This window comes from Balaenoptera physalus (assembly GCF_965194825.1).
Source record: "Balaenoptera physalus genome assembly, chromosome: 2".
Taxonomy (NCBI): Eukaryota; Metazoa; Chordata; class Mammalia; order Artiodactyla; family Balaenopteridae; genus Balaenoptera; species Balaenoptera physalus.
This window is the reverse complement of record NC_138883.1, coordinates 150,373,522-150,388,518: the sequence shown is the minus strand read 5'-3', so window position 1 is coordinate 150,388,518 and position 14,997 is coordinate 150,373,522. Positions and strand designations below refer to the sequence as shown.

General features: G+C 37.5%; 1 protein-coding gene across 7 annotated transcripts in view; it reads left to right on the top strand.

Moving 5' to 3' along the window:
* DIP2C (disco interacting protein 2 homolog C) overlaps positions 1-14,997 on the top strand; it is a 364,119-nt gene that overhangs the window by 305,070 nt on the left and 44,052 nt on the right. For all 7 annotated transcript variants that reach the window (XM_082442364.1, XM_082442363.1, XM_082442368.1 and 4 more), the window contains one exon: positions 11,550-11,680. In XM_082442364.1, coding sequence (XP_082298490.1) covers positions 11,550-11,680 — 131 coding nt within the window. The remainder of the gene's footprint in view (positions 1-11,549; positions 11,681-14,997) is intronic.

Genomic DNA, 14,997 nt, shown 5'->3' with positions numbered 1-14,997 from the left:
GGATATATGTGCATTTTGTTCAAACTATAAAATGCATGACCATTTCAGTAGTTAGCTAGGCTGACTGATTATTTCCAAATGTTCCAGCTATTTTTTTATGTAAACAGAGATTCCCTAGTCTCTAATTTAAAAACTGCCTATGTTTTTCTTTCTTGCTGGTTCTCAAATCCCAGTATTCTATTATAAAACTCTGTGCACTGGAGTTTCTCGCTTATTTAACATGGGTCTCATTATAACTTGCCAGCACGCTGCTCATTGCCTCTGAAATGATGCTTTTTCCTGTGAAAGAATGGTGGAACTACTATGTGTGTCACCAGAATTAGGACCCTCACAGCTCAGGCAATGTCCTTGTCAAGATACCATTAAGCCTGAGAAAACCATAATTCAAAAAGAGTCATGTACCACAATGTTCATTGAAGCTCTGTTTGCAATAGCCAGGACATGGAAGCAACCTAAGTGTCCATCGACAGATGAATGGATAAAGAAGATGTGGCACATACATACAATGGAATATTACTCAGCCATAAAAAGAAACAAAATTGAGTTATTTGTAGTGAAGTGGGTGGACCTAGAGTCTGTCATACAGAGTGAAGTAAGTCAGAAAGAAAAAAAACAAATACCATATGCTGACACATATATATGGAATCTAAAAAAAAAGGTTCTGAAGAACCTAGGGGCAGGACAGGAATAAAGACACAGATGTAGAGAATGGACTTGAGGACACGGGGAGGGGGAAGGGTCAGCTGGGACGAGTGGCATGGACATATATACACTACCAATGTAAAATAGATGGCTAGTGAGAAGCAGCTTCATAGCACCGGGAGATAAGCTCGGTGCTTTGTGACCACCTACAGGGGATAGGGAGGGTGGAAGGGAGATGCAAAAGGGAGGAGATATGGGGATATATGTATATGTATAGCTGATTCACTTTGTTATAAAGCAGAAACTAATACACCATTGTAAAGCAATTATACTTCAATTAAAATGTTAAAAAAAAAAAAAAGATTCGGTTAAGTTCTCTGGCCTCAGGAAACCCTTCACCTATTATCCACCTGACTGCTGGGTTTGCGTAATTTTCATTTAGTTCTCTTACTTCATTTACTTTTTTTTCCAATTTTTAATTGTGGTAAAATACATATACCACAAATTTACCATTTACCCAATTCAAGTGTACAGCTCAGTGGTGTTAAACACGTTCAGAATTCTGTGCTGCTCTCACCACCACTCATCTTCATAAGTCATTTCATCTCACAAAACTGAAACTTACCCCTGCCCGCAGCAACTCCCACTCTACTTTCTGTCTTTATGATTTTGACTATTCTAGGTACCATGTTTATGTGGAATCATACAGTATATGTCTTCTTGTGTTTGGCTTATTTTCACTTAGCATAGTGTCTTCAGCGTTCATCCATGTTGAAGTATATATCAGAATTCCTTTTTAAGGCTGAGTTAATATTTCATTGTATGTATTTACCACATTTTGCTTATCCATTTGTCTGTCAATGGACACTTGAGTTGCTTTCACATTTTAGCTATTGTGAATAATGCTGCAGTGAACGTTGGTGTATAAATATCTCTTCGAGACATTGCCTTCAGCAATTTTAAGTATATATCCAGAAGTTGAATTGTTGGGTCATATGGTAATTATATTTTTAATTTTCTGGGGAATTGCCATACTATTTTCCACAGTAGCTGTTCCATTTTACCTTCTCACCAACAGTGCACAAAGTTTCCAATTTCTCCACATCCTTGCCAACACTTGTATTTTATTTTCTGTTGGGTTTTTTTTTTTCTTTTGAATGTCCTCTTTTTTTGGCGGGGGAAGAGCCGCGCTGCATGGCTTGTGGGATCTTGGTTCCCTGACTAGGGATTGAACCCAGGCTACTGCAGTGAAAGCCTGGAATCCTAACCATTAGGCCACCAGGGAACTCCCTGTTGGTTGGTTTGTTTTTTTTTAATAATAGCCTTCCTAATAGATGTGAGGTGGTATCACATTGTAATTTTGATTTGCATTTCCGTAAAGATTAATGATGTTGAGCATCTTTTCATGGAATTATTGGCCATTTGTATATATTCTTTGGAGAAATGTTTATTCAAGTCCTTTGCCAATTTTGAATTGATTGTTTTCTTGTTGAGTTCTAGATGTTCTCTATATATTATGAATATTAATCCCTTATCAGATACATGATTTGCAAATATTTTCTCCCATTCTTTGGGTTGCCTTTTTACTCTATGGATAGTGTCTTTTGATGCACAAAATTTTAAGATTTCTGTGAAGTCTAATTTTTTTTGCCTGTGCCTTCGGTGTCATATCAAGAAAACATTCCCAAATCCATTGTTGTGAACTTTTGTCCCATATTTTCATCTAAAAGTTTTATTTTTTAGATCTTGTATTTAGATCTTTGATCCATTTTGTGTTAATTTTGTTTATGGTATTAGGTAAGAGTCCAACGTAATTCTTTTGCATGTGGATATCCAGTTTTCCACGCACCACTTGTTGAAAAGACTGTCCTTTCCCCATTGAATGGTCTTGGCACCCATATCAAAAATCATTTGATCACCCACAGTTAACATCATACTCAACAGTGAAAAGCTGAAGCTTTTCTCTAAGATCAAGAACAAGGCAAGGATGCTCACTTGTGCCACTCTTATTTAATATAGTACTGGAAATCCTAACCAGAGAAAGTAGGCAAGAAAAAGAAATAAAAGGCATCCAAACTGGAAAGGAAGAAGTAAAATTGTCACTATTTGCAGATGACATGATGCTATGTATAGAAAACACTAAAAACGCCACCAAAAACTGTTAGAATAAATGATTCAGTAAAGTGCAGGATAGCAAAATTAATACAGAGAAATCTGTTGTGTTCCTATACACTAATAATGAAATATCAGAAAGAGAAATTAAGGAAACAATCTTATTTACAACTGCATCAAAAGAATAAAATACCTAGGAATAAATTTAACCAAGGAGGTGAAAGACCTGTACACTGAAAACTATAAAATATTGATGACATAAATTGAAGAAGACACAAATAAATGGATATTCCATACTTTTGGTTAGAATAATTAATATTGTTAAAATAGCCATACTACCCAAAGCAATCTACAGATTCATTGCAATCCTTATCAAAATTCTAATGGCATTTCTCACAGAAATAGAACAAACAATTCTAAAATACGTATGAAACCACAAAAGACCCCAAATAGCCAAAGCCATCTTGAAAAAGATCAAAGCTGGAGACATCATGATCCCTGACATTACAAAGCTACAGTAATGCAAACAGTATTATTATACTGGCACAAAAACAGACACATAGATCAATGAAACAGAATAGCCCCAAAATTAACTCACGCATATATGTCAACTAATTTATGACAGAGGAGCCAAGAATATATGGTGGGGAAAGGACAGTCTTTAAATAAATGGTGCTTGGAACACTGGACAGCCACATGCAAAAGAATGAAACTGGACCAGTTTTCTACACCACACATAAAAATGAACTCAAAGTGAATTAAAGACTTGAATGTAAGACCTGAAACCATAAAAGTCCTAGAAGAAAACATAGGGGTAAGCTCCTAGACATTGGTCTTGTCAATTTTTTGAGTTTGACATCAAAAGCAAAGGCAACAAAAGTTAAGCAAGTGGGATTACATCAAACCGAAAAGCTTCTGCACAGCAAAGGAAACCATTAACAAATGAAAAGGCAACCTACTGAATGGGAGAAAATAGTTACAAATCATATATCTGATAATGGGTTAATATCCAAAATATATAAAGAACTCATACAACTTAATAGCAGAAAAACAAACAATTATTTCTTAAAAATGGGCAGAGGATCTGAATAGACATTTTTCTGAAAGACATACAGATGGACAACAGGTACATGAAAATATGCTCAACATCACTAATCACCAGAGAAATGCAAATCAAAACCACAATAAGCTATCACTTCACACCTGTCAGGATGACCATCATCAAAAAGACAAGAGATAACATGTGTCTGTGAGGGTGTGGAAGGGAACCCTTGTGCACTGCTGGTGGGAATGTAAAGTGGTGCAGCCACTATGGAAAACAGTATGGAGGTTCCTCAAAAAGTTAAAAATAAAACTACCATATTATCCAGCAATTCCACTTCTTGGTATTGATCTGAAGAAAATAAAAACACTAACTCGAAAAGATATCTGCACCCCCATGTTCATAGCAGCATTGTTTACAATAGCCAAGATATGGAAACAACATCAGTGTCCATTGGCAGATGAATGGATAAGTAAAATGTGATATGCCCACCCACCTACCCACACCCTCCCCCATACACACACAATGGAATATAATTCAGCCATAAAATAGAAGGAAATCCTGCCATTTCAGACATGAATGAACCTGAAGGACATTATGCTAAGTGAAATAAGACAGAGAAAGACAAATACTGTATGATTTTACTTATATGTGGAATCTTAAAAAAAAAAAAAAGAAAATCAAGCTCATAGATACAGAGAACAGATTGATGATGGGCAAAATGGGTGAAGGGAATGAAAAGGTACAGACTTCCAATTATAAATAAGGCCTGCGGATGTAATGTACAGCATGGAAACTATAGTTAATGATATACCGTACTGCGTATTTGGAAGTTGCTAAGAGAGTAAATCTTAGTAGCTGTCTTCACTAGACTTATTGTGGTGGTCATTTTGCAATACATACACATATGTATGTTATACTGTATACCTGAAACTAATATAATGTATGTCAATTATACCTCAATCAGTCAATCAATCAAATCAATTGCATGTGAAGTCTAGGTAAAAATAAATTAGTGAAAAATTTTTTTAAAAAATCATTTGACCATATATGTGAGGGTTTATCTCTAGGCTCTATATTCTGTTCTGTTTTTCTCTCTGTCTGTCTTTATGCCAGTACTACACTGTTTTGATTACTTTAGCTTTGTACTAAGTTTTTAAATCAGGAAGTGTGAGTCCTCTGACTTTGTTGTTCTTTTTCAAGATTGTTTTGGCTGCTCAGGTTTCTTTGAGATTTCATATGAATGTTACAATAGGCTTTTCTATTTCTGCAAAAAATATCATTGAGATTTTGATAGAGATTGCATTGAATCAGTATAGTCTTGGGTAGTATTGACATCTGTGAATAAGGGATGTGTTTCCATTTATTTATTTCTTCTTTAATTTCTTTCAGCAGTGTTTTATAGTTTTCATTGTACAAGTTTCTCACGTCCTTAGTTAATTCCTAAGTATTTTATTCTTTTTGATGCTATTGTAAATGGAATTGCTTTAATTTCCTTTTCAGATTTTTCTTTTAGTGTATAGAAATGCAACTTACTTTTTGCATGTTGACTTTTTATCCTGCTACTTTGCTGAATTCATTTACGATTTATTAGCAGTTTTTTGTGGAATCATTAGGGTTTTCTGCATATAAGATCACATCATCTGTGAACAGATAATTTTACTTCTTCCTTCCCAATTTGGATGCCATTTATATCTTTTTCATGCCTAATTTCTCTGGCTAGAACTTCCAGTACTATGTTGAATAGAAGTAGTGAAAGTGGGCATCCTTGTCTTGTTCCTGATCTTGGAGAAAAAGCTTTTAGTCTGTCACAGTTGTGTATGATGTTCACTGTGGGTTTTTGTATATTGCTTTTACTGGGTTGAGAACTTTTCTTCTATTTCTAGTCTATTGATTGTTTTTATCATGAAAGGATGTTGAATTTTGTCAGATGCTTTTTCTGCATTGACCAAGATGATCATCTGGGGTTTTCCTCTTCGTTCTCTTAATGTGATGTTTTATATTGCTTGATTTTCATATGTAGAGCCATCCTTGCATTCCAGGAATAAATCCAACTTGGTCATGATGTATAAGCCTTTCAATATGCTACCGAATTTGTTTTGCTAGTATTTTGTTGAGGATTTTTGCACCATTGTTCAAAAGGGACATTGGTCTGTAGTTTTTTTGTTCTTACAGTATCCTTGTCTGGCTTTGGTATCAGGATTTTGGTGACCTCCAAGAATGAATTAGAAAGTGTTCCCTCCTCTTCAATGTTTGGAGAAGTTTGAGAAGGATTGGTATTATTTCGTCTTTAAATGTTTGATAGAATTCAGCAGTGAAGCCATCAGACCCAGGGCCTTTTTTGGTTGGGATTTTTTTTTTTTTTAACTGATTTGTCTTTCTTGCCAGTTACAGGTTTATTCAGATTTTCTATTTTTTGTGATTTAGTCTTCATAGAGTTTGTGTTCCTTCTTGATAGCTTGTGTTTCAAATTCCATGAAATAGAATTTTTCCATTTCTTGTTTGTTGTGCAGTTTGTTGTTGTATAGTTGTTTATAGTACTCTCTTATAATTTTTTTTATTAACTTCTGTAGAATCAGTAGTAAATGTCCCCACTTCCATTTCTGCTTTTAGTAATCTGATACTTCCCTCTTTTTTCTTAGGCCATCTAGCCAGAGGTTTGTCAATTTTGTTGGTCTTTTCAAAGAATCAACTTCTGGTTTCATTGTTTATCTCTGCTATTTTTCTATTCTCTACTTATTTATCTCTGCTCTAATCTTTATTATTTTCTTCTGCTACCTTTGGGTTTAGTCTGTCCTTTGTTTTCTCATTCCTTAAGTTGTAAAGTTAGGTTGTTGGTGTGAGACTTTTCTTGTTTTTTAATATAACCATTTATAGCTATAAATTTCTACCTTAACACTGCTTTGGCAGTATCCCCTTAGGTTTGGTTATCTTGTCTTTTCATTTTCATTTGTGTCTAAATATTCTCTGATTTTCCTTGTAGTTTCTTCTTTGATCTGTTGGTTAAGAGGGCATTGTTTAAATTCCACAGATTTGTAGGTTTTCCAGTTTTTCTTCTATTGATCCTGTTGTACTTGGAGAAGATACTTTGTATGTTATCTATCTTTTTAAATCTATTGAGACTTAATTTGTGGCCTAAAATATGGTCTGTCCTGGAACATGACCCAAGTGCTCTTGAGAAGAGTGTGTATTCTGTTGTGGCCGTATATTGCTCTGTATGTTTCTTAGAGCTCTTTGGTTTATTGTGTTAAGTCCTCTCTTTCCATACTTATCTTCTGTCTGGTTGTTTTGCCCATTACTGAAAAGGGAATATCAAAGTCTCCTATTATTATTGTAGAGCTGCCTGTTTTTGTTTCATATATTTTATTTCATATATATATTTCATATATTTTGCTTTTAGGTTTGTAGATGTTTATAATTGTTATATCTTCTTGCCGTAATGAACCTTTTATTAATATATAATGCCATTCTTTGTTTCTTGTATCCATTTTTATTTAAATTTTATTTGTCTGATATTAATATAGCTACCTCTGCTCTCTTTTGGTTACTGTTTGCGTGGAATATCTTTATCCATCTTTTCATGTTCAAACTATTTGTGTCTTTTGATCTAAAGTGAATCTCCTGTGGACAGCAGTAGTTGGATCATTTTTTTTATCCATTCTGCTGATTTCTGTCATTGATTGGAGAGTTAATCCATTTGTATTTGAAGTAATTACTGATAAGAAGGAACTTTTCTCATCTCTCTTATTTTCCATATGTCTTACAACTTTTTTGTTCCTCATTTCCTGCTTTACTGTCTTATTTTGTGCTCAGTTGATTTTTTGTAGTGATACTTTAAAATTCCTATCTCATTTCCTTTTGTATATATTCTATAGCTATTTTCTTTGTGCTTACCATGGGATTCCATTTGATATCTTAAAGTTATTATGCTCTAATTTGTATGCCAGCCTTATTTCAGTAATATGCAAAACTGCTTCTGTGCAGCTCTGTCCCACCATTTTTTCAGTTGTTGATGTCCCAAAATTATATCTTTATACACTGTATGACCCAAAACATATAGTAAGAAACATTTTTTTAATACATTTATTTATTTATTTTTGGCTGCATTGGGTCTTCGTTGCTGTGCGCGGGCTTTTTCTAGTTGCGGCAAGCAGGGGCTATTCTTCGTTGTGATGCATGGGCTTCTTACTGTGGTGGCTTCTTTTGTTGTGGAGCATGGGCTCTAAGCACACGGACTTCAGTAGTTGAGGCACGTGGGCTTCAGTAGTTGTGGCTCATGGGCTCTAGAGTGCAGGCTCAGTAGTTGTGGCGCATGGGCTTAGTTGCTCTGCGGCATATGGGACCTTCCCGGACCAGGGCTTGAACCCGTATCCCCTACATTGGCAGGCAGATTCTTAACCACTGTGCCACCAGGGAAGTCCCAGTAATAAACATTTAAATGCATTGGTGTCTTAATTTATGTAGGGAAAGTGTGGAATTGAAACCCAAAGTTACAATAACACTAGTTTTTAGGCCAATAACCGTTTTGTTTTAGTATGTTAGTCTCTTAAATCATGTAGAAAACAAAAAGTAGAGTTTTTAAGCAATTGTTCAATTATACTGGCTTTTATAATTGTCTTGTGTTTACCTTTACTGAGACCTTTACTTCTTCAAATGACATCGAGTTACAATGTTCTTCTATTGCAACCTGCAGGAGTCCCTTGAGCATTTCTTTCACAGCAGGTCTAAATGTAATGAACTCCCTTAACTTTTTTTTTTAACCTGGGAATGTCTTAATTTCTCCAAAATTAATTGCAGTTCACTGTCCAAGCTTTCCCCTGCCCTGCTGGAAGTTGCAAGCCATCAACTGACTCCAGAGCTCCACTGTAGTTACATCAGATTCTGCCTGTGCGGCTACTGTCCAAGTAGGACAGAGATTCCTGTTCTGCCATCTTCCCTGAACCCTCTCCTCTGCTTTTTATAGAATTTGAGGTGGTACACCAATAAAGTACATTATAAAATAAAATAATTTTTGAAAAGCTTTTAAAAATAAAGATATATTTTCAGACCAAGATGAATTTTTTACTAAGTATGAAAATTGGGTTGGCCTCCTACTGTCACAGCCACAAGAGAAGCACACACGTTTGATCGTACCAATTTCTGTGATCTACAGAAGTGGGAACTATAATATTAAATCTTGATTCTATAAAGATGTTACTACTTGAAACAGGGCCAAAGTGATCTATTTTCTTACTTCCTAATGATTCCTCTTAATGTAAGTATAGACTCTGGAAATCCCAGAGAGATGAATAACTAGACTTTCTCTCAAATTTATAAGTTTTTCTTAAACCTTTGACTGTTTAATTTGTTTGATGAGTACCTGAAATGAAGTGTATTGTGATGTTGTTTAGTGAAAAACCCACATGCTTCAAATACTGAGAGGCATAAATAGAGTTGAAATTATCTGCCTTACAGTCTGCTCCAAACGGAAACTCCCACCTCTGTGGTTGCTCAGGTCACCATTTTTCTCAGAAAGAAATTTTGATTCAGTTTTGAACAAAAATATCATTGAGTGTCCAATACACACCAAAAGTTGACAGAGAAAAGCCTTTCCAGTAAAGTGTTTTCCCTATAAAGGGCATTACAGATTGTCCGATTTAGTATAAAATGTACAAGTATAAGTTCAGATGTTCAGTTTAAGTTGTTCATGCTCCCTGTTTAAAAGTGTGATTTGAACTCTGAAGGTTCCTAATAGAGAGATCCTAGGTCTGCATTTGCCCCACTCCACAGCCGTCCTTTGGAGCGCCTGCCCAGCACCTACATGTGCTTTAGGTGGGCTTCCCTGCAGGATGTTTTAGAGCTGACACCAGTTTGCTTCTGGAACACTCTCCTGCTCACTGCAGTTGATGTGTGAGCTGATGTGTGCCCCAGGAGTGGACAGTTATTCTAACGTGAGCCAAAGCAAAACTTCACTGGAAGGTAAACTTGCTGAAGATGTCATAAGATACATCCTTAAAATAAATACCCTTGGCCTTATCCCCAATTCCTCCACGTTGATGTATCTGCTCTCAATGTCCCTTTTAGAGTAGAGCATTAGAGTTTGATGTTTGGGGCTTTGAGAAAACTAATTCTTTATTCAAGTACAAGTTTGCAGGAGTTTTTCATACTAAAAGGTTCTGGTAAAGCATTCGAGCATGGGCTCTGGGTTTGTGATGTTGGCAGGGTCCAAGATTGGAATGAGCTTAGGGATAGACAGTCCCCATTCTTAGTTATGTTTTCTTAACCTGTTAGCTTCCTGGTCACTGTGTTGGACTCTGTTAACTCACCCTCTGGGCCCACAGAGAGGTGTGAGGATCATCATCTGCTTTCTCTAAGCTCTATCCACACTTTGTCAAAGTGCTTGCAGCCCCTGCAGTTACCAAGTTTCTGAACTTCCCACTACCTGGCCAGCTCCTGAGGGCAGAGGCTGTGTGTTCTTTTTTATATCCCAAGCACAAGTCCTCTGTTAACAAATTAGCATCTGCCGAGTTGAGCTGAGAGCTCGGTTCTCAAGCTGTATACGACACCTGCACAGAGCGGGGGTTCTGTGAAGGTCTGTTTTAGTTGCTAATCTGAGAATGTGGGTGATTTTGGTAGCTGTGGTCTTACTAACTCCTGATGCAGCAGGCAGGGGGTTGAAGGCATGTTTCATAAATCCAGCTTCATTTCCTCTTTAAACAAATGTTGTGGTTTTAAAAGCAGACTACGAAGAACTGCTTGTGTGTTAGATTCTAGAGTAATTCTACATTGCTCTGTATGAATTCAGTAAAATATCCACAATGAAATCTTCTTCTGTGCAGAACTTCTGACAGGGATCCTCTGTGGTAGGATGGAAACCCCCGCTCCTGGTTTCTCTCCTCTCTTTCCCTGGAGTGGCTAATGAATGCTTTTCCCAGGCATTTGACTGGACTTTCCTGAATAGTACGATGCTCTGCACTGGTCCCTTTTACAGTTCAGCTCTGGGTGACATGCACTCCACGGTAACTTGAGACATATTTAAGACCATGAACTTGGTAAAGTTTTCTGGGCTGCTTTTACTTTCCTTTTCCTCTTAGATTTCTTTGGCTAGAAAGCTTCTGTGAGAAAATTGATGTTACTAGATATAATTTCCAGTACTTTAAAAGAATTCACATTCCATACTGACTGTCGTGGGACTGGTTGCTGACTTTGGAGAAGCTCTTTACTGTAGCTGCACTGAGATTGGATTTGGGCTGCCGTCAAATGACGAGCATGTCTTACTGCACAAATGTGTGTGGCCTTCTGAGCCACATTTCCTGATCATTGAGACAGGAGTCATGCATCCAGTGTGCTTTGCTGGTCCCCCTGTTGCACGACAGGTGTGGTGTTGGGCCTGGAGATGAATCACAAGTCACGTGTCGTCCCTGCCTGGAGAGGGGATGTGAGGAGTCACAAGTACGGGGCTGCAGTGGGGATCGCAGTCGAACCCGCCATTCAGATGCAAGACGGCCTGACTTCACGGGCCACAGTTACTAAGTCCTGGGGGACGAGGAAGTTTTGCTTGTGGTTTACTCTTGAAAATGGGAAAACTAATGAGATCAGCAGGCTGCTCTCTCCTAACAAAACCAAAGCTTGGCTACGATTGTTCTCTGTTATAAAACCACTCTTGGGTATCAGATGTCAGGTCCCGTGCATTTCATGCGTCCTTGTTCTGTTACAGGAGTCCTTAGGATGGGCTCAGGCTCCGTGCACTTAACACGACCTTGCTGTCTTGCAGATGTCTCACGCAGCCACCAGTGCCTTCTGCCGTTCTATTAAGCTGCAGTGTGAGCTCTACCCCTCTAGAGAAGTGGCCATCTGCCTGGACCCTTACTGTGGACTTGGGTTTGTCCTGTGGTGCCTCTGTAGGTGAGTTTCGTCTTTGCACCTTTACGATATAAGTAAGTAAATCATCACACATTTTCAGACCACTTGCGAGAACTGCTAACGGGAGGGGGCCGCCTGCAGGGTGCGGCTCCTCCTCAGCCCAGCTCTGGGTGCCACAGGGACACCTGCCCTGGTAGCCACTCTCTCCAGCATCTGAAAAATTAGTCTCCATAAAGTTTGCTGAAACCAACAGAGACAGAATCTGGGGCCATTCTCAGAAGCTGTCTGTTGGGAATCCGTTTTCCAGGCGACTCCCAGGCCGTGGGCTTGCTTCTTATGCCTCTGAATCTTCGCAGGTGTCCCAGGCCTGGAATTGTGTTCACCGGGGGCATCCAGGCTCTTTCCTCCTCAGGCTTCTCCCTGACTTCAGCTGCGGGAGGCTGGAAGGAAGCTCCACAGGCTTCCCTCCCCTCCCCGGCGTGGCCCACACTCCACAGCTGGCAGCCCCCGGGCCCAGCTCCTGGCAGCTGCCAACAAGTATTAATGGAGAGGATGAATGTTTATTGGCATTTTTCTCTAATTGTACATAGATGTTCATTGTAGAAACTTTAGAAAATACAAAATAATATAAAGAAGAAAATTAAACCATCCATAAGTATACTACCCAGTGATATCAGCAAATACTCGCTAGTAGCATTTTAGCATATAGTCTTACAGAGTTTATTTTCTAATGTAGTATTTCTAATGTAGTACTATTTTTTATTATTAACTTTTTCAAACATATACAAGTGTATATGTTTAAGTGTATAAAGAACACTGTAACAAACACCAGGGCCCAACAACCAGCTTCACGTGGATCTTATTTTGCCAGTTTGGTTTCATCCAGCCTTCTGATTATTTCTGTCCCTTTTCCATATAGGCATTTTAAAGCAAACACCAAAAAACATACGGTTTCACCCATAAACCTTTAAGTACACATACAATTTTGTAAATGTACATTAATATATTTATAAAACTGAGATGCTACAGTGGGAAATTGCTTATAATTGCCTTCTTTTTTCATAATAGTAGACATTTTCTCATCTTTAAACATTCTCCTAAAACAATTATTTTAATGCATTTATAATATTCAATTGGGTTAAATTGGACTAAATCCAATTACATATTTTTTAAAAACACTATCATTCTAATCACCACAATTAAACTTTTTGAGAAAGCAAATATAATTGAACAGTTGAAATATTTTAATGATTTTTGCCTCAATTCAGAATGCAATAGCATTGTGGGTAATTTTTTCTTGGAAAATAGTTCAGAATATACCACTCCAACAGTAGGGCCAAAGTGACTTTAGACATATCTGGCTAGCTGAGAAGGAAACCTATTCTGAACTACAGCTTTATAGGCAACTGTCTCTTGTTACTTGGCAAAAGTGCCTTCTAGTTCTGCAGGCTCACCCAGCCAAGCCCCGTGAAATCCACAGAGAAAGTGCTGGTTGGAGTGAGTCCTTGCTGCATGTCACCAGCAGCAATGGGACTCTCTAGAGGAATTGTACAGAGAGGGTGGCGGTGACCCTTCGCTTAATGTCTTACCTGCAAATTCATTCAGAAGTCACAAAATCAGCTATGACCCCTGCAGCACTAAAAATAAATCCATAACAGCTGTAAACCTCTTTGTTCTGAAATCCATTATAGAAACAGATCCCAATGGACTTGCTTAAAAAAACTGGACCTTTTTTAAAAAGCACGTCAGACAGTTGGTATTCATGGATTAGGAAATTCAGTATTGTTAAGATGAAAATTCTCCCCAGACTGGATAAACTTCAAAAACATATGCCAAGTCTGAAAGAAGCCAGACTCAAAAGACCACTTATTATATGATTGTATCATATGATACCATTTGTTGGAAATGTTCAGAAAGGGCAAATCTATAGAGACAGAAAGTAGAATAATGATTAACTGGGGCTAGAGCTGAAAACAGGATTGACTACAAATGAATACAAGGCATGCCTTTAGGGTGATGGAAATGTTCTAGAACTGCATTGTGGTGATAATTATGCACTCTGCAAAACTGTCAAAGTTCTTTTAATTCTATACTGCAAATGGATGGATTTATGATATGCAAATTATACCTAAGTAAAACTTTTTTAAAAAGGAAAACAGCTTTCCTTGGAGTAACTGAAGTGCATGGTACAGACCCTACCCTGCCAGTTCAGGAGGCTCACCCACGTGACACCACAGGGTGACATGTGTTGTCGTGAGTTGTGTGGTTGCCTTGCTCAGGGTGCCCAAATTGTGAGAGTTATCAATTCTTTGTATGTTTTATCAAGTTAATAATCTGAAATCATTGAATTACAAATGTACAAATTTATATTAGTTACCAAAATGTCTTTTTTTCTCTCTCTCTCCTGTTCAGACATTTTTTATTTTTGTTTTTTTATCTAGATTTTATTTTTCAGAGTATTGTTAGGCTCACAGCAAAATTGAGTGGAAGGTACAAAGATTTCCCATGCACACCCCACCCCCACGTGCACAGCTTCCCCTGTTATCAGCATCTCCCACCAGAGTGGTACATTTTTTACAAACTAGGAACCTACCTTTGACACATTATCATACCGGAGTCTATAATTTACATCAGGGTTCACTCTTGGTATTGTAGAGAACCCAGAAATAGACCCACGTAAGTATAGTCCGTCGATCTTTGACAAAAGTGCAAAGGCAATACAATGATACAATGGAACAACGTGGTCTTTTCAACAAATGGTGCTGGAATAACTGGACATCCACAGGCCAAAAAAAAAAAGAATCTAGACACAGGTGTTAACAGCCTTCACAAAAGTTAGCTCAAAATAGATCATAGACCTAAATATGAAACATAAAACTATAAAACTCCTAGAAGATAACTTAGGAGAATATCTAGATGATCTTGGGTTTGTTGATGACTTTTAGATACACCACCAAAGGCATGATGCATGAAAGAAATAATTGATAGGCTGACTTTATTAAAATTAATCATCTCTGCTCTGCAAAAGATACTGTCAAGAGAATGGGAGCAGGCCAGAGACTGAGAGAAAATATTCCCAAAATGTTTTTTAAATTGTTCTGTTCTTTTTGAAGTTAAGATCTAAACTAGAATAGTTCAGGTTCCAGAAATTCACAGGAAATAATCTTCCCTATAAGCAACCTGCTATTAAGTAGGGAAGTATTTATAGCCAGTGCCAAGAAATCAGTGTTGGTTAATAAATGAAACAACAAATCAACTTTCGTTGGATTGAGCAAAAACAAGGGCAAGTAGAAAATTGGTGAATCAGGTTTTCTGTTTGTCCTCTACTAGGATTTAATAACCTTTTTCTTAATGTTGCC